General features: G+C 41.0%; 1 protein-coding gene across 4 annotated transcripts in view; it reads left to right on the top strand.

Annotated features, from left to right (window-relative positions):
• The window catches only part of fat3a (FAT atypical cadherin 3a), a 238,875-nt gene that overhangs the window by 88,876 nt on the left and 126,037 nt on the right, over positions 1 to 23,962 (top strand). For all 4 annotated transcript variants that reach the window (XM_067593756.1, XM_067593755.1, XM_067593754.1 and 1 more), the window contains exon 2: positions 930 to 4,256. In XM_067593756.1, coding sequence (XP_067449857.1) covers positions 947 to 4,256 — 3,310 coding nt within the window. In that variant the 5' untranslated portion in view covers positions 930 to 946. The remainder of the gene's footprint in view (positions 1 to 929; positions 4,257 to 23,962) is intronic.

Here is a 23,962-nt window from a genome sequence, read left to right as displayed (position 1 = left end):
ACTGTTGAATTGTATTTTAATGCAGGCTTAGGCATTGGTTTGCATTGTTTCAGCTGAGGTGGTTTTCGGTCACGCTCACAAAGCCAAATATTTTTTTTTGTTTGTGTCAGAAGTTAAGTCTCTTGTTTGAAACAAAAAAGTTTGCTCTTCTGCAGAAGCTGTCTGCATGTGTGTGTAATTTTGTGTGCTGTGAGTTTGTAGATGTATCCGTGTGCCGTTATCATCAGTGTATTCGGACAACGGTCTGTCTTTTTCCGGCCCATCTCTCCATCCCTTGTGGTGGAAAGTACAGAGTCATCAAAATGCAGACCACTGTGGCACTCCTATGGCCACAACATGGCATTTAGCGGATCAGGCTTTTCTCCCAAAGCCCAGATTGGCACATATTTGTGGCTCTTTTTTTCTTTTCTGAAAAACAGAACAAAATCTGAACACAGCAGCTACTTGACTTTTAGTTTAAAACTATATCTGATTTTTGTCTGAAGATATTACATGGTTTTTAGAATCAGGGCTGCAGTTTTCATGTATTTCAGGAAAAGGGTTATGATAGGGTCATGGTTTGGCAGCCCATCATTTTGTCCTCGGCAGTTATTTTCTTCAGTGTTTGTTTTGGTGATGTAACACTCCTTTTCCGAACCATGCAATTATTTTGTTCCTTCTCAAACCACCTTTGTTTTTTCTAAAACTTGCAATTGACAATCATTGTCTAGAGACCACACAAGGATGATGTCAGCCTTCATTTTGGTTGCCCAGGGACTGTGCATTCCCTGTCCCCTCCCCATTTCCAATCAATCTCTGTGGTCCAATGGATAATTAGCAGCCAATAAGGCTCAGAGTTTAAAGGTCAACTTGTGGATATGTGGCCTTTTGCTGCTGTAAATCTCTCCCCCTGTTGCTAACCTTTCTCTCTCCTTCTCTTTCTGTTTCAGGATGGAGTGATGATGGGATGGATGTAAATATGGGCCAGTGGGCAGGCATGCGAGCCCCTCTACTTGGCCTCGCCCTGCTGCTGCCATTGCTGCTCTTCAAGCTACCACCTTGCCGCGGCCAGAACACCCAGGGGGCCCCTGAGGATGGACTTCACTTTAGCTTCACTCAGGCTGTCTACCATGCCATGGTTTATGAAAACTCAGCAGCACGCACCTATGCCAACAGTAAAGTTAAAATGGGTGTCCACCTGTTCCAGCACTCCTGGGAGATCCGCTACAGAATCACCTCAGGTGATGATGAAGGGTTTTTCAAGGCTGAGGAGTATGTACTGGGTGACTTCTGCTTCTTGCGCATAAGGACTAAAGGTGGCAATGCAGCTATCTTGAACCGAGAAATTCAGGATAATTATGTATTGACGGTGAAAGCCTCTGTCAAGGGAGAGGCCCTTCTTGAGACCTGGACTAAAGTCAGCATCCAGGTCTTGGATATGAATGACCTGCGACCCTTGTTTTCACCCACTACTTACTCCGTCACCATAGCGGAGAGCACCCCTCTCAGGACTAGCATAGCACAAGTTACTGCCACTGATGCAGATATTGGCTCCAATGGGGAGTTTTACTATTTTTTCAAAGAGAAAATGGAGCTTTTTGCAGTACATCCAACTAGTGGAGTGGTTTCCCTCAGCGGAAAGCTCAATATTGATGAGCAGAACCGGTACGACTTAGAGATCCTGGCAGTGGACCGGGGCATGAAGCTTTATGGAAATAATGGCGTCAGCAGCACAGCCAAGCTCTTTGTCCATGTGGAGCGTGTGAATGAGCATGCCCCGCTCATGAATGTGGTCACCCACAGCCCATCGTGGCTTGATAAAAATCCTGTGTATGCCATGGTCACTGTAGAGGACCTGGATGAAGGCTTAAATGGAGAAATAGACTCAGTGGTCATTGTGGGTGGAGACCCCTCAGAGCAGTTTTTCATAGAAAGATCTGAGGAAGGGGAGTTTGCCATAAAGGCCTCTGAGTCATTAAACTGGGAGACTCACCCTTATGGTTGTAACCTCACATTGCAGGCTAAAGACAGGGGCACCCCGCAGAAGTTCTCAGCCGTCAAGGTTGTCCATATTATGGTCAAGAAACGGCAGACAGCAGAAGTTAAGTTTGAGCAGGAGTTGTATGATGTTAGTCTGAATGAAATTTCACCACCAGGCACGATTGTAGAGGCCGTTAAAATCAAGCCAGAGCCTGATGATGCAGAATATATCCTGACACCTTTTGCAGATTCTGCATTTTTTCAAATAAACACTTTAACAGGTGTAATCTCCACCACTCGCTGGTTCACCCACGTTACCCAGGATGTCTTTAATCTAGAGGTATTGGAAGTGGACAGTGAGCTCAAAGTTAAAGTGCGGGTCACTATTCAGGATGCAAATGACAACACACCAACATTTGCTCAGACCTCTTATGAGGGTTTTGTCAATGAGAGTGTACCAGTTGGGACTAGTGTATTGACAGTTTCTGCAGTGGATGGGGATAAAGGAGAAAATGGATACATAACTTACAGCATTTCCAGCCTTCAGCCATTACCCTTCAGAATCAATCAGTTTTCTGGTATCATCAGCACCACTAAAGAATTGGATTTTGAATCCTCATCAGAGAGCTTTGTGTTTGTTGTCAGAGCATCTGACTGGGGGTCACCTTATAGGCGAGAGAGTGAAGTCAATGTAACAATTCACCTGGAGAATGTAAATGATAACCAGCCATTGTTTGAGAAGGTAGCATGCCAGGGGGTGATCTCTAGGGATTTCCCAGTGGATGAAGTGATTACCACAATGTCTGCAATTGATATAGATGAGTTAGAGCTAGTAAAATATAAGATCATTTCAGGGAACGAATGGGGATACTTCGACCTTAACCCAGATTCAGGGGTCCTTGCGCTGCGACGTCCCCTTGCCACAGCTAGTCCAAAGAATGGTGTCTTTAGTCTCAAAATTACTGCCACAGATGGTGAGAACTTTTCTGATCCCATGTTTGTGAACATCTCTGTTGTTCATGGGAAATCTCCTCCTAAAAGTTTCAACTGTAAAGAGACAAGGGTAGCCCAAAAGTTAGCTGAGAAGTTACTCAAAAAGTCCAAAGCTAGCACCAAGCCCAAAATCGAGGAAGGCTTTATTGACCTTTTCTCTGTCAATCGACAAACACCCCAATTTGACAAAGCTTTTCCCACAGATATTGCTGTGTTGGAAGACCTAAAGGTTGGTTCAACTGTTTTTAAGGTGAATGCCTATGATGGCGACACAGGTTTCAATGGACAGATTCTATACTCTATTTCAGATGGGAACACTGACAGCTGTTTTACCATTGACATGGAGACTGGCCTTATCAGTGTCTTTCTGCCCATGGACAGAGAAAAGAGAGATCGCTATCTCCTCAACTTAACTATCTATGACCTTGGCCTACCCCAGAAAACTGCTTGGCGTTTGCTTACTGTCTACATAGAGGATGTTAATGATAATGCACCCCAGTTTTTGCAAGAAGGAGGCTATAAAATTGTCATACCGGAAAACACTGCCATAGGTACAGATGTCATCCAGGTTGAAGCCACTGACAAAGACCTTGGACTGAATGGAGAGATTGTTTACTCTGTTTTGACCAGCACCACCCAGTTTGGTATTAACTCCACTAATGGCATAGTATATGTTGCTGGCCAACTCGACAGGGAGTTTGTCTCTACTTTTAACCTTAAGATTGAGGCTCGAGACAAGGCAGAGAAAGGGAGACAGAGATTTTCTGTGACCTCTTTAAAAATCATATTGGATGATGTGAATGACTGTCCCCCGCTATTTATCCCTAATGTGTACAAAGCCAGGGCTTTGGAAGATCTCCCAGTTGGAACTGTTGTGGCTTGGTTAGAAACCCAGGACCCAGATTTGGGGTTGGGAGGCCAGGTCCGCTACTCTTTAGCCAATGACTATAATGGATGGTTTGAGGTAGACAGGACCAGCGGGGCTATTCGGCTGACAAAGGAGCTGGACTATGAGACACAGCAGTTCTACAACCTCACTGTGAGGGCCAAAGACAAAGGCAGGCCCGTTTCTCTTCTCTCTGTCACCTTTGTGGAGGTGGAGGTGGTAGATGTGAACGAAAACCTCTATGCTCCATACTTTTCCCACTTCGCTTTGACAGGATTAGTTAAAGAGAATGCCCGGATTGGAACTACCCTACTCCAAGTCAATGCTAACGATGAGGACAATGGCAGAGATGGAGAAATCCAATACTCTATTCGTGATGGGAGTGGGCTTGGACGATTCGCCATTGATGAAGAGACAGGTACATTTCTGTTAAAAATGTTTTATATGTACAGTATCATGCTTTTGATCTTTGTTGCTTTATTCTGGGAATTAAAACATATACAATTTTAGATTAAAGAGAGTGGAAGACAGCACTGGACCTTATAAATCTTGAATTGACTTTGATCAGAAAGTTAGATGTCCTGGACAGCCAGTCCACCTGTTGACAAAAAGTCTTAATTATGAACAGGCTGCTAGGTTTGAGATGAAGGCATCCTTTAAAAGGTGTAGGACTGTGATTAATGATGAAAACTTGAGTTGGGGAGATAGCCTCGCTGCTAGACCCAATGATCTAGCAGATCCCATAAAACTCTGTTTTTTATATTCATTGCCATTTTTGGCCAGAGCTTTAATTTCCCCTCCCTTTTTATAACATATTTCTGGTTCCAGTTTGGAGAGGTATGGAGAGTTTTGACTGGGACTTTCTGAAATGGGGTAATTTTAGATAAAAGCAGTACACAAAGTGACAACACAGTGAATGGAGCAGTTTTTGGCTTTGCAGTGAGATGGTCGCTGTTTTGCTTTGTCTAAGCTGCTGCTTCTACACATTCACAATGTGTGGCATTCACTATAAAGCAAGCATCACTGCATTACCACTGCTGATGCTTAAATACAGTATTTATTCAGCCCCACCTCCACCTGTAGTGGCTGGTTATTGTCACTCCCCAGTCTCCCAGATAAATGTGATTCACCCCTTTTTTCAGTCAATGTCAGTTAAACAATATGTAATGTTAATTATTATAACCTTACACTTATGTAGAGTTTCTCCCAAAAATTTAGTTGAGGTGGTAAGCATTTATGCAATCAACACAGACCTGCTGACATTAAACTGGAGCCCAGCTGGTCAATATGTAACTATTGTTTTATTTTTCCTGACCGTTAGTATTAGAGTAGTAGAGATAGTATGTCATTGCCCAGATTTTCATCACACGCATCTCTGGCAGTCATGCAGAATTCTCAGAACCGCACTTACATACAGATGGGTGACAAATTAAAGGAAAACCCAACAAAGTCTCTTAGTAAGGTGTTGGGCCACCATTTGCTGCCAGAACAGCTTCAGTGCACTTTGGCATTTATTCTACAAGTCCCTGGAACTCTACTGGAGGTATGAACACCATTCTTCCAAAAGATACACCTCATTTGGTGTTTTGATGATGGTGGTGGAGAGTGCTGTCCAACATGTCAGTCCAAAATCTCCCACAGGTGTTCAGTTGGGTTGAGATCTTGTGACTGTATATCATAGGATATAGGTGATTACTCAGAACAACTTTGTATTGATTTGCAATGACCCTTCCCTCTAAGGGGACAAGTGGACCAAAACCATGCAAGCCACCGGATCCCCTCACTGTAGGGGTCAAGTATTCAGACCTGTACCAGTTTTTCCTTTGAATTGTCACCCCTCTGTATATGCTTCTCAAACATATCTCCACCTGATTAGGACTCATTTAGCCATTTGTCTCTACTTTCCCCAACTTGTTAAAACTCAAAAGATTAATCATTGTTATTAGATGGCAGAATAAACAGTTGACTTACTCATTATATATGTGAGCTTTGCTATGTAATATAGTGCTCTGCTCTTTTTCTTTGAAGGTTAATGTATATTTGATAAACATGTAATAATTTCTTCCGATGACAGCGGGGACTGACTTGATTTCAGTTAAGATGGTGCACCTCTGCTACAAATTGCCTCAGGAAATCTTGCTGATTGCAACATTTTCTGTCTCAAATTGAAACATGCCAGTTTAAATGAAAAAATATCTTAACAGTGGTGGGGGATGTTTGGAATCTGTCACTGCATTTTCAGGGTAATTTGTGATAGCTGACATAAAAAAACTTAAAGTGGCAGACCTGGCAAGGTAGTTTAACAAAGGTGGTGATCATCTGGCTTAGTTGAACCAGGATTTTCATATCCAGCTACAGTATTGCTGTGTTCACATAAAAATGGGCAGGTTTGTAGATGATTTTTTGTTAAGATTGCAGTGTATGGAAGACAACATAAAACTATAATGGACCACAGAGAAATTATGGTGAAGTAAGCATAAGTGAAAATCAACAAAAGAACACAAACATTTTAAACAACTTTAAAAATAAGGCAATTCAATACAGTACTACTACAAACTGCACCTGTTAGCTATGAACACCTCTTGGATACAATATTGACAAAATCTGAACATCAGAAGCTTCACAAAGCTATCATTTATTATAAACCTGTTGTGTTACATTAGATTGTTAAGGAGTGTTTTTATGTTTGCTGAGTGTACAGTTGCCTTTGTATAAAAATCCAGTCTCTGTTCCAGAGACAGAAAGGTCAGTTTTCATTCTAGCAGACAGGAGAATGTTTTATTATTATATTTCACACTTGCTACAGCTTCATTTCTGCTCCCACGCTTGTGGCTGTTTACAACTTGTTTTGTTTTCTGTGTTGAGGTTTGTATGGATGATCCCAAAGGTTTTTTTTTATGTGAATTAGATTTCCATTGCTGTTTTAAAGTAATTTTGTGTATTTTTGTGTAAGTGCTTTTCAAAAAAGTACAATAAAATTACAGTAAAAGCATTGTTTAGGATGCTTTTAAAAAACTGTGTCCAGGTTATGCCCTACTAGGCAGCTACTGTCAGTCAGTTCATGTGTGACATTTTATCAAAGTTAAATATTTACTGAGTGGCAAAGCATTTGAAAGTGCAAATGTTTGAAAACATGTTGGTGTGTGTAAATGGTAAGATGCAACATCTGACATTTGAGAGTGAGCTGCTAAATAGCATTCAATCCATGAGTAGTATTGTGACACTTAAACCCAGAAGAACAAAACTGCTCTGCCAAGGCTTTCTATTTCATTGACAGTGAGTATGATGACTTTTATTAGCTGGTGCAGTGTCAGTGTTTATTACAGGTTGAGAGTCAAGTTGTTGCAGGTGGGTGGGTGTTCATGTCTTTAAAAATTGAAAGTTGTCTTTGTTGGCTGATAACACCTAATTGTAACAACACTGTTATATGGAGATAGGGTGTTTGATAGATACTGAGTTCAATATGACCAAGATAGGCCATGGTCTTAAATTGGTAAGAAGATAAGTACATGTATTATGGCAGATACTAAATATTGTTCTGGTAAAAATCAATGGGACACACATGAGTATAAATTTCTCCAATTTTTTTTCGAATAATAACATTGTAGACCTATATCTTATCTTCCCTTTCTCTCTAAGATCCTTGAGAAAGCAGTCACCAATCAGTTGTGTGACTTTCTACATAACAGTAGTTTATTTGAGGACTTTCAATAAGGATTTAGAGTGCATCACAGCACCGAGACAGCACTGGTGAAAGTCACAAGTGACCTCTTAATTGCATCGAACAAAGGACTTCTTTCTGTATTTGTCTTGTTAGATCTTAGTGCTGCATTTGACACCATTGACCATCACATCCTATTACAAATACTGGAACATTTAATTTGCATTAAAGCAACTGCATTAAGCTGGTTTAAATCCTATTTATCAGATTGATTTCAATTTGTACACGTTAACGATAGATACAAAAGTTAAACATGGCGTTCTGCAAAGTTCTGTGCTTGGACCAATTCACATTATACATGCGTCCTATAGATAATATTATTTGGAAACACTCCATAAATTTTCATTGTTATGCAGATGATACTCATTTATATTTTTCAATGAAGCCAGATGAATCCAGTCAGTTAACTAAACTCCAAGCATGCCTCATGGACATAAAGACCTGGATGACCTGCAAGTTTCTGCTGCCAAAACTGACAAATCTTAAGGTTATTTATCCCATTAGTTAGTTATGGTGCTTGGCCCCAAACACCTTAGAAAAACATTATCTAATGATATGGCTATTCTACATGGCATTATCCTGGCCTCCAGCACCACTGTAAGGAATCTGGGAGTCATATTTGATCAGGATATGTCCTTTAACTCCCACATAAAACAAATTTCAAGGTCTGCCTTTTTTCACCGACGTAATATTGCAAACATAGCAAAAATCAGGCACATCCTGTCTCAATACAATTGCTCATGGGAGAATGTGGGGTCTCTGTAAAATAAAGAGTACGGTCTAGACCTGCTCTATGTGAAAAGTGCCTTGAGATAACTTCTGTTATGATTTGGCGCTATATAAATGAAATTGAATAAAAATTGAATTGAAATAGTCGATAGCCTGTGCAGAATACATCACTGGTCCCTGATTGAAGGAATGAGGGTGGCCAACAGGAAAATTTTGACTTATAATTCGGATATCTAACTCACACTGACACACAGATACACACACACTCTGACACACAAACAGTCATTAACCCTATGTGCTTGTCCCAAGGTGATGAACAGCAGCAGAGTGGAGGGTAGGATTTATGGCTCTTGTTAGCTGAGCCTTGGCAAGCCTCATAAATCAGCCCCAAGCTGCTGAGAAACACTACAAACACAATTACAACTTAAAGAGAATTATTCTGGCCATTTACACACACATACACACACTGACCAGCTCTGTAAACCATAATGTTGAACATTAAATTTACATAGAATCCTAATTTGATCAAATAGGGGTGGAGTGAAGGTAGGCTGGGTGGAACAAACAAGTTCCATGGCTGACTGTGACAGGCTGAGACTGCGGTCAATCAAGAAAACACATCTCACGTATAGTTGTGAAGTGTAAGGGGCTGGTGGCTCCATTTCTGTATTCCAAGTACAAACTTTTCTGGAAACTATCTCCGCAGTATTACTTAACATCCAAACATAATATATCCCAGATAATGGTATATGGTAAATGGACTGTACTTGTATAGCACCTTTCTAGTCTTCCGACCACTCAAAGCGCTTTTTACACTACGAATCACATTCACCCATTCACACACATTCATATGCTGAATGGTACAGGGGCTACCATGCAAGGTCCCAACCTGCCCATCAGTGGAAATCTAATCATTCATACACATCCACATTGATGGCACAGCCGCCCCTCCTGAGCCACAGCCGCGTGATGTAACCATCAAGTTTATATTATGATCATCAGTTTCAATTATTGGGGCGGCTGTGGCTCAGGAGGTAGAGCGGGTTGTCCACTAATCGGAAGATCGGCGGTTCGATTCCCAGCTCCTCTAGTCCACATGCTGATGTGTCCTTGGGCAAGACACTTAACCCCAAATTGCTCCTGATGGCTGTGCCATCAGTGTATGAATGTGTGTGAATGGTTAGTTTCCTCTGATGGGCAGGTTGGGACCTTGCATGGTAGCCCCCGTACCCATTCAGCGTATGAATGTGTGTGAATGGGTGAATGTGATTCGTAGTGTAAAAGAGCTTTGAGTGGTCAGAAGACTAGAAAGGCGCTATACAAGTACAGTCCATTTACCATTTATTTCAACCTCATTTCTGAGAAATCACATTTTGTACATGATTTTGGCATGGCCAACAGCTAAGTATTCTACATCACCCATGAGCATTGACAGCTGTTACTGTGGAGTCAGAGGCGCAAATCAGATTGAATGAATTCAAAACATTTCGTAGTCGAAGTTGTAAACAAAATGTGGCATCATAGTTGCTGAATTCACTCAAAAGTGACTGAGAAATTAAAATTGAATGAACTCGTGCTGCAGATTGGAAAGTCAATTCACAGTCTGGAAAATCACTGTAATCTTTAGCTTCTTCCCACCGTGCATGTAACCAAATATTTAGCTTTGTGATTGACTGTGTCTTGGGAGCCATAGTTAACTTCTTCCCGAAAGTTTTTTTATGTACAGTGTTGTGCCTTCCACTTTTCACTACATAGCCAGATATTTTCTAATACATCTGTTCATCTTTTGTAGTGATGATTTAATCAGGAGAGTTTCATGTAGATCTAAGTTGTAGAAGTGCACAAACTGTGAGTCACGTTGTCTATAGGAAAAATGAATGGAACTTTTATTTTTGGAACTAGAGGTGCCTAAAACAGCTCCTCCCACTTCACAACTCTATTCATGAGGCTTTTAGCCTTGAGAATCATTGTAAAAGTCGAAATGAAGGACAATATAATTGCATCAAAATTCTGTGAATAGGAGTTTTATTGAAATCTCTTGTAAATGATTTGACCTTGCCTATTACTTATCCTTTCAAAGTCCAGCAGAGAGCCACAAGCTGCAGAAATACACTGACTGGAAGGACTGATCTGGCTGATCCAAGTCACTTCAATTTACAGATGTGTTATTAGCATGACCTCCAAAGCAAACACAACTAGGGCTGTAGTCTGCTGGTCGACTGGTCGATTAGCTGGTTGATATGCTCTCGTCTGACTGAATTCTCATTGGTTGTATTCAAAACACCTCCGCTGTTTTCACAACTTTGAACTCGCCCAACCTAATGGAGACTGTTGGGTCTAACTGTACTCAACGTTTACTAAGCGTTTACTGAACGTACCGAACATTTACTGAATCAGTGTTTCTCCCATAATTATCACAACAAAAACCCCGCCAAGCAAAAAAAATATTTTTTAATGCCAAAATTAACACCAAATATCCATTCATTCGGAAATCAATAGCATCTCTGTGAAGCACTGTTCGGTACGTGAGTCAACCTCTGTGTCATTGCCTGAGAAACTATTGGTAGCGTAATTCTTAGGAATACGGCATTGTGTAGTATGTTTGCGTAGCGAGTGGGAAAGAGCGAGTGGCAGAGAAGTGACAGTGAGTGCAAGCGGAGCAGAGGAAAAGGTTAGTAGTAAGTTGTCAGTCTGGCAGTAAATGTGCAGTACAGACTACAGTGTGTCAGTTAATAAATGCTAAAAGGTCACGTGTGCTGGAAAAGTGAAGGGGGTTAGCTCCAAAGTTAGCAACAATGGGTTAGCCTAACCTGAAGACACAAAACAGAGAAATAGAGAACAGAGAAATGTGTGACTGCTGAGTTTACTGTGCACTCCGTCCCATTTTAGATTATAGCCTGATTGATGGAGTAGCCTCTCTGGATAGCTAGATACAGAAGTTAGGTTTTACTGGCTTATAGAGTCTTGGTTGGCAAAAATATAGTAGCAGATGTAGAAGAGTAGTGGAAGATGAATGCAAATTTCTGTGTTAGCTGACTGTTTTATGAATGCACACATTTGCTACAGCAGTTTGAATGACAAACACTGTGGGGCCTTGACAAGAGCCTTTACCCAGATGAGGCACAACAGAGTCCTCAGAGTGACCAATGGTCCAGAGGCAGAGGAGCACATTAGTTGTGTTGGAGTGAGAGTCTGACCATGGCCTGAAGTTAGTACTGGTTTTGAGCTGGACATGAGCTGCAATGGGGAGCAGAAGCGCAGTGATGTGGGAAAACTTTCAGTAGTGCAGGTGGGGTAGACTGTATCCCTAGAATTTACAAGCATATTATATGAATCTGGACCTAACAATTTACATTCAGTGCCAATGCGGGAAGTAGTGTGCTCTTTATATTACGAGGCAAGAGGTAAGGGTGTGGAGGTCGGCATGGTGGATGGACATGTGGTACGTCTGGCTTTTATACAAGAGACCAGAGTTCATGTCACATTACTGACCTTCAATTAATATTCACCTTTTTGTTAACCATAACCATGATCTTTCCCTAAACTTTACCATAATGTATTTGCCATGTGCAGATATTGGAGAAAGTGAGTCAGCCTCCCAAGTAAAGTAGAGGTGAATCCTTCTGATGTTTTATAGGAGGAATCTGCAGGAGCGGCCTACAGCTGCAATGTTTGCGGAGAACAGTTTATCATTCAGGGTCACTCTCTGGTTCCTGGCTGTCTGAGTTGGCATCACCACAGTATTGTCAACTTTGATGGACAGCTCTTTACGCTGGTATCCTATTCTCTGAAGGAACACAAATTACGGCTTGTCCAGGCTGAGCTTTTAGATGGTTCCTTGACATCCACTCTGAGATATCTGCCAGGCAGACAGTGATGCATTCCTCTATTTGAGTTGGATAGCTGGGTGTCATTAGCATAGCAGTGGTAAGAATGTAGTAGCAGTGATAGCCAGCATCAATCACATGCAGGGATGGCATGAAAAATGTGAAATTATTTAAAAAATATTGAACTCTGGAACCAGTATCAGCTATTTGCTGCAGCAGTAAACACACTTCAACATCAGTATCAGGCTTCAACAAACCTTACCATACATACATCTGCTTTCTTTGGATCTACTTGGTTTGGCCTCTGGGCTGGGCTCTTTACTTGATGTTAAAGTGTGTGTTCAACATTTATATGTATTCAGTCCAAAAGTGTGTTGTATCTCAGTGTAGGCGTTTTTCTTCCATTTCTTTTCTGATGTTTCCCAACCTAAAATAATGACGTTGTGGGCGGCTTAATGCTGGAGAGAGGAAATTGTAGCCTGTTGTTGTTGTGTGTGTTGATATAGATGTGTTGTCTGCCAGTACCTGCTGTAACTGGATAGGCTTAACATTAGACTCCCACCTTTGCTTCCCACACACACACGCGCACACACACACGCACACACACACACACACACACACACACACACACACACACACACACACACTTACTTCAGCAGCCTAACCTTTCCATGTCATTCTCCCGCCCACTGTGTTCAGCAGAAAGCTCTTCACATCAAGACTCTTAATCACAATGTCACTTCTCCCTGGAAACCACTGGGTTTTGGGAGAGAGAGAGAGAAAGAAAAGAGGAGGAGGTGAAGAGGAGAATTTTTGGCTCCCAATTCTACAGTGATTAATTTCTAACAGACAGGGAGGCCTGCAGCTCTGTTCCCCAACAAAACCAGCATTGTGGAGAGTCTTGAATGTGTAGCGAGGAGTTAGCACAGAGGCAGATAGATATGGGGAAAACATACACACACACACTTAATAACTGCCATTTGAGGTTAACATAGGGTTTACTGTATGAGGTAAATTCTAACAGACCTAGTGATCTTCTTGCAGCACTCTAGTGCCTCCCTTAAATTTTCTACTTCTGCACAGTCTTCCTGGAAGTAAACTGTCTAGTGATTTTTTTTCGTCTTTTTGTAGTTAAAAGCATGTTTGGTTGAACCAGTGTCATCAATTACAGTCTGAACTTAGTCTTTCAAATGATCAGAATTTTTCTGATGTCAGTTGAGGATAAATGTCCATACAAATTGTAGAAAAAGGTTCTTCTTATAACTTCAGATCTTGCCAAATGATTTTCATGTTTAGTCTTTTTCCTTAGTATCAGAGTAATTCAGCTGATTATTGTCTGTTCATCTGTGCTTACCGTGCAAAAAGGAACTGCTATAAGCTAATGCAGCATGACTCTCCATGGTGCAGATTCACCAAAATGTAAAGAAATGTAGAAAAAGAAATCTTGTTTGCATCACCCAAAGCATTAAAGGAAATGCGTTGTTGACTATGCCATAAACTTGTAAATAAAGTGAGTTTAGGGTTCAAAGAGTTAAATTATAAAAACACATGTCACAACAACTGTGATCACTCCAGTGAATTCACTTCTATGATACAACTGCATGCATTGAGAGCACAGTACAAAATGCCCATCTAGTGAGAGTCTGAAAATGGGCCTCTTCTGAAGGGAGAGTAAGCTAATTTAGTCCAGAGCTAGTACTGTCAGGCTGGATGTAGTTTATCTGGAGCCTAGTGAAACACGTCTAGATAAACTTACTATACTAGTACAGATGGAAGCTTGAGACTACTGCCACCCCCAGGCCTCAAATTTCTTCAAGGAGCACACTGACCACCAGCACACACTAATCACACACTCTGCACATTACACAGAGCTACACTCCTTTTATCACCATAATTAGTGGATTAATGACTGCATTTATTATAATTGCAGGCTGAGAAGGATCAGCAGTGTCTTGTTGAGTACTTTGCAGTGTTGGGGTGTCAGCTGTTATATGGATAGAGACAGAGTGTGTGTGTGTGTGTGTGTGTGTGTGTGTGTGTGTGTGTGTGTGTGTGTGTGTGTGTAAAGGCATCAGTTGAGAATAATCATGAATTATGTTCAAATGCTTTGTTGTTTATAGACTAGGGATCAACCCTTATGGGCTTTAAGCAGATTTTGATATTTTGCCAATATTCGTTCACTTTTTCTTTTACACTTGCTCTTGTGTAAAAGAAAAAAAAATAAAAATGTAGCAGCGATTTGACTGTAAAAAATTCTTCCGCTGAATATTTAAGGAAAAAGATGCCATAGTATCAGCCGCAACTAATTGGCAAGCAATCTCTGGAAAGTGACAAGTGAAAGCATCACAGAGAAACACACCATCACAAAGCCACAAAGATGGACTTTTTTGAAGTTCAGTACAGACAGAGATTTTTTTGAAGCCAGCATCTTGTGGTCATTAATGCTGAAGCATCTTAAGACACTTCCTCCTCAGCTTTGACCACGGTGGTTGCAGCTTGATGTTAATGCAATTTAATGATGCTGAGCACACTGTGGGTGGCAAGCAAGAAAAACTGAAGAAACAGCCTCATGTGACAGGCTTGTCAAATAGCAGGAGAACTCAGGTACAGAGTGGGTCGTGGGTTTGATTGGTGAACTGTAGTTGTGCTATATATGCCCTGTAATTAGAGTAACCAAGATGAGAGTTTTCTTTTCTGATCGAAAACAGAAATCACAATACTATTTAATATCTAACTTAGTTTTTATTAGTGGAAGAACAACTGCCCAAATGGATTCCACCAAGGGGGATAACAAACTAGAGTTTCAAACAGACTAAAAAGCGCAGCTGTGAAAATGCCCATAGTCTATAGTCATTCTAGCAACTCTGTGAGGCTATAATTGGGCACAGTAGTGTTTTATCCTTAATGCTAACATGAGCATGTTAACATGTTCACAATGACAATGTTAAAATAAGTTAGGATTCATCCTCTCTGGACCATGAATTTATGTACAGAATTTCATGGCAGTCAGTCCAATAATTCAGTCGACCAACTCACATGTAATAGATGGTTATGTAAATATAGTACAGCAATCAGACTTCCCACTTTGTTTCCCTGGACAGTACCTCTGCTACCTCAGGAGGAATAGTAATACAAAGAGGGAATTTTGAACTGAATAGACTGTAATGTTGGAAAATATCCATTTGATTTGGCTAACTAAGACTGGTTAAGCCTCATGTTAACTTCAGACAAATTTTGGTATATATTTTTGCACAGAACAAGCACTGTGATTTTGTCCTCCATCTCTTACATTGAAAGCATGTAGGAAAAGATGTTTTGATGGCCAGTATGAACAGGAGGAACAATTACAGCAAGCATTAACTTCATTCTTCATATGGGTACCTGACTATTGTTTTAAGACAGACATGAAAAATTGTGAACTTATCCTTTAATTGCAGTTCTCTGACAGAACGCAAAATCCCATCTCCTGCATGAAGGTCTTATATACTAGACGCCCATCCACCATCCTGACTTCCACACATCCACTACTTCCTGCTTTGGCACTGAACGCTGGAATCAGACATAAATTGTGCAGAAATGTCCAATATAAGCCTAGTTCCTATGGATACTGGGATGGTACATACCACCAGAAGAGTAAGCCAGTAGTAGTGGATGGTTTAAAAGTGGTAAATTAGGTGTGCTCGCTTTGATTGCTAAAACCAGTTTTTTGGTTTCAAATTTAACATGAGCTTTGTTTTTAGATTTCATTGGAATATCCAACATGACTAATATATATTTAACCAGGAAGTGGCCTCCTGTCCTTTACTAGATCTTTCTGTGTGTGCTGCATCCCATGGTTCTTTTAGGCTGAGGTCAGCCCGCTTGTGGCTGGGCCTTGTGGAGAACAGGGCTGGGCCTCTGGCTGCACACACACACACACACACACACACACACACACAGGAAATTTATCCTACCATTCTGCCACCAGGCAGAATGTAGGCTACATTTCCTTCAATGAGAAAAAAAATAACATTGGTAATGATAGCCTGTGGCTGCCCTTAGTGAGGGGGCAGCCAACACACACACACACATAGACGCATGCTGTGTACTAGTAGTGTATAATTTCAGTGACAGAGCAGTGCAGCTTGGAAAGCAATTAAACCTGAGTGAATAGCCTACACACCTCATGCTCATCACAACACACACACATACAAACACACACACACACACACACACACACACACACACACAGTGCAGTGCACACGTACACAGGAGGCACAGGCTCACTGTAGCATTGACGCTTTTTCCTGTCCCACAACACTGTGTCCTCACTTCACCCACAGGACAAATAATCCTGTTTGGTCAGAGAAGTGTGTGTCTCACTGACTGCTCTCTCTTTCTTTCTCTCTCTCACACAAACACACATTGTACCTTTGTGCTCCTGCCAGCAGGAACAAACCTTTAGCTATGGTGTCATGAATGTTGCATCAGTGAACGTGAGATGCTGTTTTTGTCTTGGTTAGGATATCAAGTATACTGTATATTTTTCTTGTGTGTGTGTGGGAGAGTGTGTTTGCTTGTGTGTCCTAGTTTTTAGTTTAAAACTAAGCTATCAAGCTCAATGTGTCCTTGTTGTACTATCTGGACATACAGTGTTTCCCATATGTTGAGAATTTACTTGTGATGGTGGGTGGTGCGGTGTGTAACTGATGTGCATGCAGAGACTCAGGCAGTTTAGAGGGGGAGAATATAATCCAGGTTATTTTCTGAAGCTACAATTTACAGATGTCTCCTAAATGCCTCACATGGAGAGTATTGCAAGAGCTCTGTCTACAGACGGATTTCTGTCAAAAGTGAATTATTTGTTCCATCAAAGTCTGTTTATTTTACCGCTAACGCAAAAAAAGATTTCCGCTTTTCACTTTGTCTATGATGACATGGCAAGGAAAAGAGACGCTCGTTCCAGACATCACTTGTTCCAGCTTCCCGCAGTTGTATATGCATCCATTTATATGTCTATAGGATGGGATAGGTACCGAAACCCAGTATTAAACGGGTCCTAGGGCTAAATTATTAAAGACTGTAGTATTGATAAGCTCCAACGTTACTGGTTCTTTTACTCTTTCTCTCTCTCTTCTCTTCTTAATGTTTTGGTGTAATTTATTCTCACGCTGTAGCCTCTCCTCTGCTGTCTGTGTCGGGGCTGAGCTCCTCCACATACACACACACAGACACACAGAGCAAAGTCAGCAAACAGCAGAGCACAGGTGAAATGAAGATTACTTGAGTTGACGACAACTACACTTGTTACTGTAAGTACAATAAAACCTTCACAAGTAAAAAGCCAATACTTTATCAATATACTGAACATGTAAAAAAGCAATATTTTTACACAAGGTAGCTGGGTAGGTTAGCTCGGGTAATTGTGAATTTTTACGAACAAGCTAAAACGAAAGCTGTCTGTATGTAGTCTGTTTAGCTTAGTTTGCCACGTAGCTTGAAATGTGGCACATTCTTGATAACTTAGCTGCTGGCTGAGACAAACTAGTCCTCTTCCCTCCAAACCAGTCCCCCCTCTCTCTACCAGCAGTACCTGTTGGCAGTGAATCATATCAGCAGCAGAGGGAGGAGGACAGAGGACAGAATGAATGACTGATAGTGACTGATGTCTGTGTTCTTCATTTTTAAACTTCACTCAGTGTTTTGATATCAGTAATAGTATTTATTTTACTGACATTTTAGATTTGATTCCAGTGAGATATTATTGAGTTTATATGGTGACTTTGCTTTTGTAAACATAACTGTTGCTGCTCTAGAGACAACATTTAGCTATATTTGAAATATAAATAAATTCTAATCCTGTTCTGAGTAGAGATTAGTAGTGATTGCGGAATGATAGCGGAGGACAGCAACACGATGCAGAGAGAGACAGTGTTTCCAGCTCCGAGCCCCGTGTTAAATGCAGCAAAGTCGACTAAACTCCTGTTTAAACAGATGTGTACCAGTGTCTCTGCGGCTCCTCCTCTACCACCCAGTGAGTGTGACTGACTCTCCAGCTGGCAGCACTGTGTGACTCAAAAGCTGTTATATCAGTTTAGTGTGGAGCAGCTGCTCTGCAAGGTGCGCTTGATTTGACTGCAACTACAGTAACTGGATGGAGAGAAGCCTCCTGAATTTGCACCCAAAATGCTGTCAAAACTTTCTCACTGCAGCCTCCTTAACTGGGAAAGAGGCAGAAAAAAGGCACATAGAGGCATGAGGGAGTTAAAGCACAGTTAAAGTACCCCAAATAACAATCACTCTGACAAAACACTCAATACAGTGAAAAACTAGAGACATAATAATAATTAGAGTAGTTATAATTAAATAAAATCAGTTGTCTTTTAAATCAAACATCCCAAGATATGAGTGTAAAGTATTGTTCTTGCAACTGCATTTATAACCTTTTTTATAACTCAAATGTAGCTTAACCTATCATGTGATACACTACTTTAGCACACTTAACCAGTAAATATTACTGGGACCACTACAGAAAATTGCAGACAAACATTTAATATCCAAGAATTCACATTATAGACACTACCACTGACTATCCCTGTAACAAACTGGCCATATACTAGGTTTTGACCTAGTCTTGTTATGTGACTCTCAGTTTTGTTTGCAAATAATTGGGCCCAGGTTAAGTGAAGGTTCAAGGCGGGAATGTTGCAGCATTATTCTGCCTTGCTGTTCTGTATAAAAGGTACAAACACAGAATGAGGGGGCATTGTTGTTCCGCTATTAAACCGGCAGCAGAGGTAGTCATGTTGCCAGATCAATGTTTGTGTAAAAGGATCAGCTGACATGGCGGGACCACACACACTAGATGCCAACACTGTTGTGTTACACGTCACACCTCTGATTCTGGAATGCCGGCATGCTATCTAAAATCACACAAGGGGGTGGTATTATGCCAGCTTTGTTTTGTTCAGTGTAAAATAGCAAAGCTGGCATAATGACAGGTCTTCTTTATGGCAATATTACAGTATCTCCGTATAAAAAGGGCTAACGTCATTTTTCAGTGTTGCAAGCACCACAAACTGAATTGCATTCACCTCCATTGTGCTGGAGTGGAGAAAGAAAATCTCAGACACATATTTAAAAAATTAAACAAATACAACCAGAATTATCCATGATTTGGGTGAACCAACACTGTAAATCCCCATGGGAACATTGTTGCAGATCAAGCCTTTTCATTATGCAGCTTGCCTCTTTTCCTCAATTCCTTTAACATTGATTGTTTTATAGTTATCGTATTTTTTGTGGTTACCCTTCTGAAGGCACCCTGCAGTTCAGCAGAGAATGAGGAAAAGAGGAAATCTTCTCTTATTCATGTGCTAACCTTTACCTTCACTCACCTGCTGTCTTCCTCTCCCTCATGCTGATAGACTGCACCTCTCTCCACATTGTGGCCCAGCACTTTATCGCTCTAATGCTAGTTGGCTAATGAGGGTTTTACCTGTGGGGTCTCAGGTGCTAATCCCTCCTCATAGCTGAAGGACTAGCTGAGGACTCATTATAACCCTCAGAGAGGCCAGCTTAAAAGGAGTCTGATAAAGGCTTCCTGCTGCTCATTTCTCACTAATAGGCTCCTCACAATCTGACATGGCTGACCTGCTGACCTCTCACACCTACAGCACTACATTACCTTGCCAAACTGCACAGAAAGGATGTGGCTATTTTACTGATGCAGGACCTGCCCTGTTTACGGAAGTTGAATGCTGGAACTGCTGCTCTCACTTTTTCTGTCTTGCTCCTTTCTTTCTTCTCTCTATCCTTCAAGCTTTTCCCTCTCCTTTGGCCTTTCCTGAATGATGAATGAGGAGAAGCAGAAATAAAAAGCTGACTTTGTTGGATAGTGAGAGAGACAAGCTGTGTCTGTGAAATAGGGTGAAACTGTACTGCTGTAACCTGAATGTTTGTCCTGAATGACCTTTCTCAACGTCAGCACTACTCATGGTCTGAGTATCCACACACAAAATAGCAAGATGTATAACATTACGGTTGAAACAGGCTGAAGCTCAGTGGTGAGGCATACAATCTGAGTGGTTTCCAAGTAGCACTGTTGCAAGGTTTGGTGTCTTTGCCCTCTCCACAATGGCTCATGCCAGTGCAAATCAGTTCATGTGTAGAGAGCCTAATATATAACATACCTAGAGCAGAATATCTCTACAGTCACAGGCCAGATTGTCATGGAATCTGTTAGGGATACTCATATTTCGGTCGACAGAATACCACCTGAAGTGGATTCAACCCACACAACAACTAAAATAATGAATCAAATTTATTCTCTGGAGAATAAGTCTTAAATGTGATTTTCTGGTGCTTGTACATACATGGGTATTCTGAAAAGTGAGATTTAATTTTAGATTAAGTGAGAAATTGAGACAACAGTTTGGCTGACACTGTATTGACTGCAGAGATTAAGATCAAACTAGATTTTTATTGTTTCCACTCTTTCCCAAGCTTCCTTCATAACCAGCCTTCATACCTTCCTTCTGTGACCTTTCTCTTCCCTCGTCATTGTTAAGCCAGGCAGAGATGAGTGGGGGTGCATTGACAGCAGGGATGGAGGGGGGAGTAGATATCGGGGCAAAAATTTATTCATCTGCATCTTTACGTTTTCCAGCCTGATTTTTCTCTCCAATATTTGATTTGTTGTCTTGTTCTTGGTGCCTTCAGACCAAGCATGTCTGTCTTATAGATTCCACATTTTCCTGTAGAAACATCTAATGCTATAGAGTGTTCAGCGTTTCCCTTACACAGGCTCTACTTGAGTGGCCCACCCAGGTAGATTAAGACCCGCCAAGGTAGATAAAATCTGAATTTTCTTTTTTCAATCAAGATGCGTAAATGTCATTTCACAATGCACACAGACCAGCAGACCTTCAGCCCCAGAAATACCACGTAGAAATATCATAACACTGCTAATTGTATGTTCAGTTTGTGCCTCACAGAGCTGCTGATACAGTAGCATTAGCAAGTCTGATAAAAGACAAGAGAGAGGCGATGTTGTGCTAATAACCATAAGATTTATTCCTTTGTTGTGGCAGTAAACACAACACACGACCCACCGATAACTAGCTGCTATTCTTAACAAGATATTGAGGTCTGACGAGTGATGACGGCAGGCTAAACATTAACACGATAAACAGCGGGGTTACATACTGACACTCCTCCACAGATACACACACACACACACACACACACACACATACACACACACCGGAGAGCCTCTCGTAGAGCCGCTAGCTCAGCTACAACACAGGTACCACACAGAAACTTTTACAAAGGACCTTGAATGTGCTTCTAGTGACTCCAGCAGATTCTCTGTGTTTCCAGCATGGATGTATTATAAGAGCTGGATACCAGACTAAAAATGGCACCCATTCAGTCCTATAGGATTTGCTCGGCTGGTGTATACGCCAAAAAAAGTTTCTAGCTTCTGGGTTTGATTCCTCATTGTGCGGCCCACTGAATATATGCAGTAGTCTTTCCCCCGCTGGCCCTGCCCGCGAGTTCCCACTACGCCCATAGACTTTACATTGTGATGACGTCATGGATTTTTAGATTGCTTTTCCCAGCTCAAGGAAAGTTTTACAAATATAAAACCTCCATGAATCAAAAGTTCATAATAGAAAGAGTCATAATTGACGATGTTTGCAGTTTGACGTGTCCTGTCAACAGTTTTACAGACATCACTTTTACAATTTTGGTCTATGGCGAAAATGCTTTTTTGGCCGAAGGGGGATTTTTTGCTGCAATCCCGCGAGTGATCAATGGGAAAAATTGGCTGCAAGGCTGAGCTGCGGTGCTTCATCAAGCTCTTATTATACATTCATGGTTTCCAGCGTGGACACGGAGAGTCTGACAACAGCTTCTTCTTCTTCTTCTTCTGTGAGTTTTTACGGCAGTTGGCATCCATGACGTTGTATTGTTGCGACCTTCAGGTTTCATTCTCCCTCTCCATTCATTTTAAATCCATCTTTCCAGTTCAGCTGTCCTCAAAAAATTAAATAATAATTTCTTCCCTTCAGCACTGTCTCTACATTCTAGTGTACTTTTAACCTTGTCCTCTACCCACCCTATTTTCCGTTATCATTTATTGTGTTATCATTTCTTGGCTTTCATGTATAAGCAGTAACAAAATGTTGCAGTACTGCATAGCTGACTGCTGCTTCCCCAAGTCCTGAATCTGAATCTGTACCTTGTTTTGTGCTGGGTAGATATACTGCTTCTGGAGGGGAGAGTCAATAGTTGTCGATCAAAAATAAAAATTTGAGACTGTGATGATGTGGTGTTATTTTCGTTTTGGTAGTTGCAAAATGTAATTGGCCTCTTTCACTGTATGTTTGTACCGAAGTACAAAATAATACACAAAAATATGCACAAGCATGAATTCATTAGTTTTTTAAAGTCTCTGCAGGATAAACTACAGTACTTTAACACCTTGCCTCCTTCATGGCAACAGAGAGAGGCAAATTGAAAAAGAAAAATTAACAAGACTGAAATCAACTTAAATTCAATCAAAGACTAAGTAATAAAAGCTAATTATTATTGTGTCCAGCCAGTAACTTTATTTATAAAGCACCTTTCGAGAGCAGAGCCATCACAAAGTGCTTCACAAAAGAAAAAGCATAAACATACATACAGATATAACATAATAAAAACATGATTGAATAGAAAAATTACACAAAGGCAAGTCTAAACAAATGGGTCTTGAGCTGCTTTTTAAAGGTGTCCACAGATCTCCAAAGGGAGAGAGTTCCAAAGTTTAGGAGCCACAACCTTAAAGCAGTCTCCTTACTTTTCATTTCGGCACACATGTTAACCGATTAGAGCAGCCACACACTGTGTGGCTGCTGTGGCGCGTCATCTAGTGATTCGGAGTCTCGCCTATTTTTTTGCGTGACGTGCGCTGTTCTCACACCAGCAACATCACACCTCTCACTATAGTTTCAATGTCTATATCTGTAGAATATGTCACAGACATGAAGTGTCACCACTGCGGGTCAGCCTCACTTAGAGCAGTGGCAGCGGGGTTTAACTGGTGAAATGATTAATATAATGAATAAAAAAACCCATCCTGATTGACGAGTGTATGTGGCTGACACAGAAGTATCCCCAACCAGACCCCACCATGCCCATCAGAAAGAAATAATCTTTTTCTGACTAAACTAAATATAAATGAAATTTATGATTAAATTAAAGCTGCAAGCAGCGTTGGTCGGGACCTCGCAATGGCCCGTCGGGATCAGATCAATTGCTTTTTAAAAATGAGGGATATTTATTACAAAACTCTTGATGAGTTTGTGTGTAAAACAAATTATTTTCCTAATTTTCATCAAGTCTATTTTTAGAAAAGGAAAGACTTTTAACCCACATGACCTGGTCAAAGTTTGATTTGAATGGAGAGTGTGAGCGAACCCACACCTTTTTGAACATTTACTGCTTCTACATAGTTTAGATACAGACTTCATTTGAACTTTAAATGAGTCACGAGACTTTGACCTACAAATCTTGATTTTACATGTTTTTTCTATCTTTAACTGTTTTTGAGATAGTCTGAGTTTTAAAGTCTTCTCTTGCTCCTCCTGTGATTTTATAATGAGTGTGTATTGCGGAATGTTTCACAGCACTGAGGGAGTGACATCACCGGGAGCAGTTGGAGAGGAGGATTTTAGAGAACACTTCTTGTGAAATCTCCTCATCAATCCCATGACTTTGGCCAAATCTTACATTAAAAATCATTTTTTAGTAGGAAATTTTGTGGCTGTTTTTACTGTTTTACAGTAGTCCTCTGCCTTTTGGGCTCGGTCCCTAATTATA

Source organism: Thunnus thynnus, chromosome 7 (genome assembly GCF_963924715.1).
Source record: "Thunnus thynnus chromosome 7, fThuThy2.1, whole genome shotgun sequence".
In the NCBI taxonomy this organism is placed as follows: Eukaryota; Metazoa; Chordata; class Actinopteri; order Scombriformes; family Scombridae; genus Thunnus; species Thunnus thynnus.
This window is presented reverse-complemented; position numbering and strand designations above follow the sequence as displayed.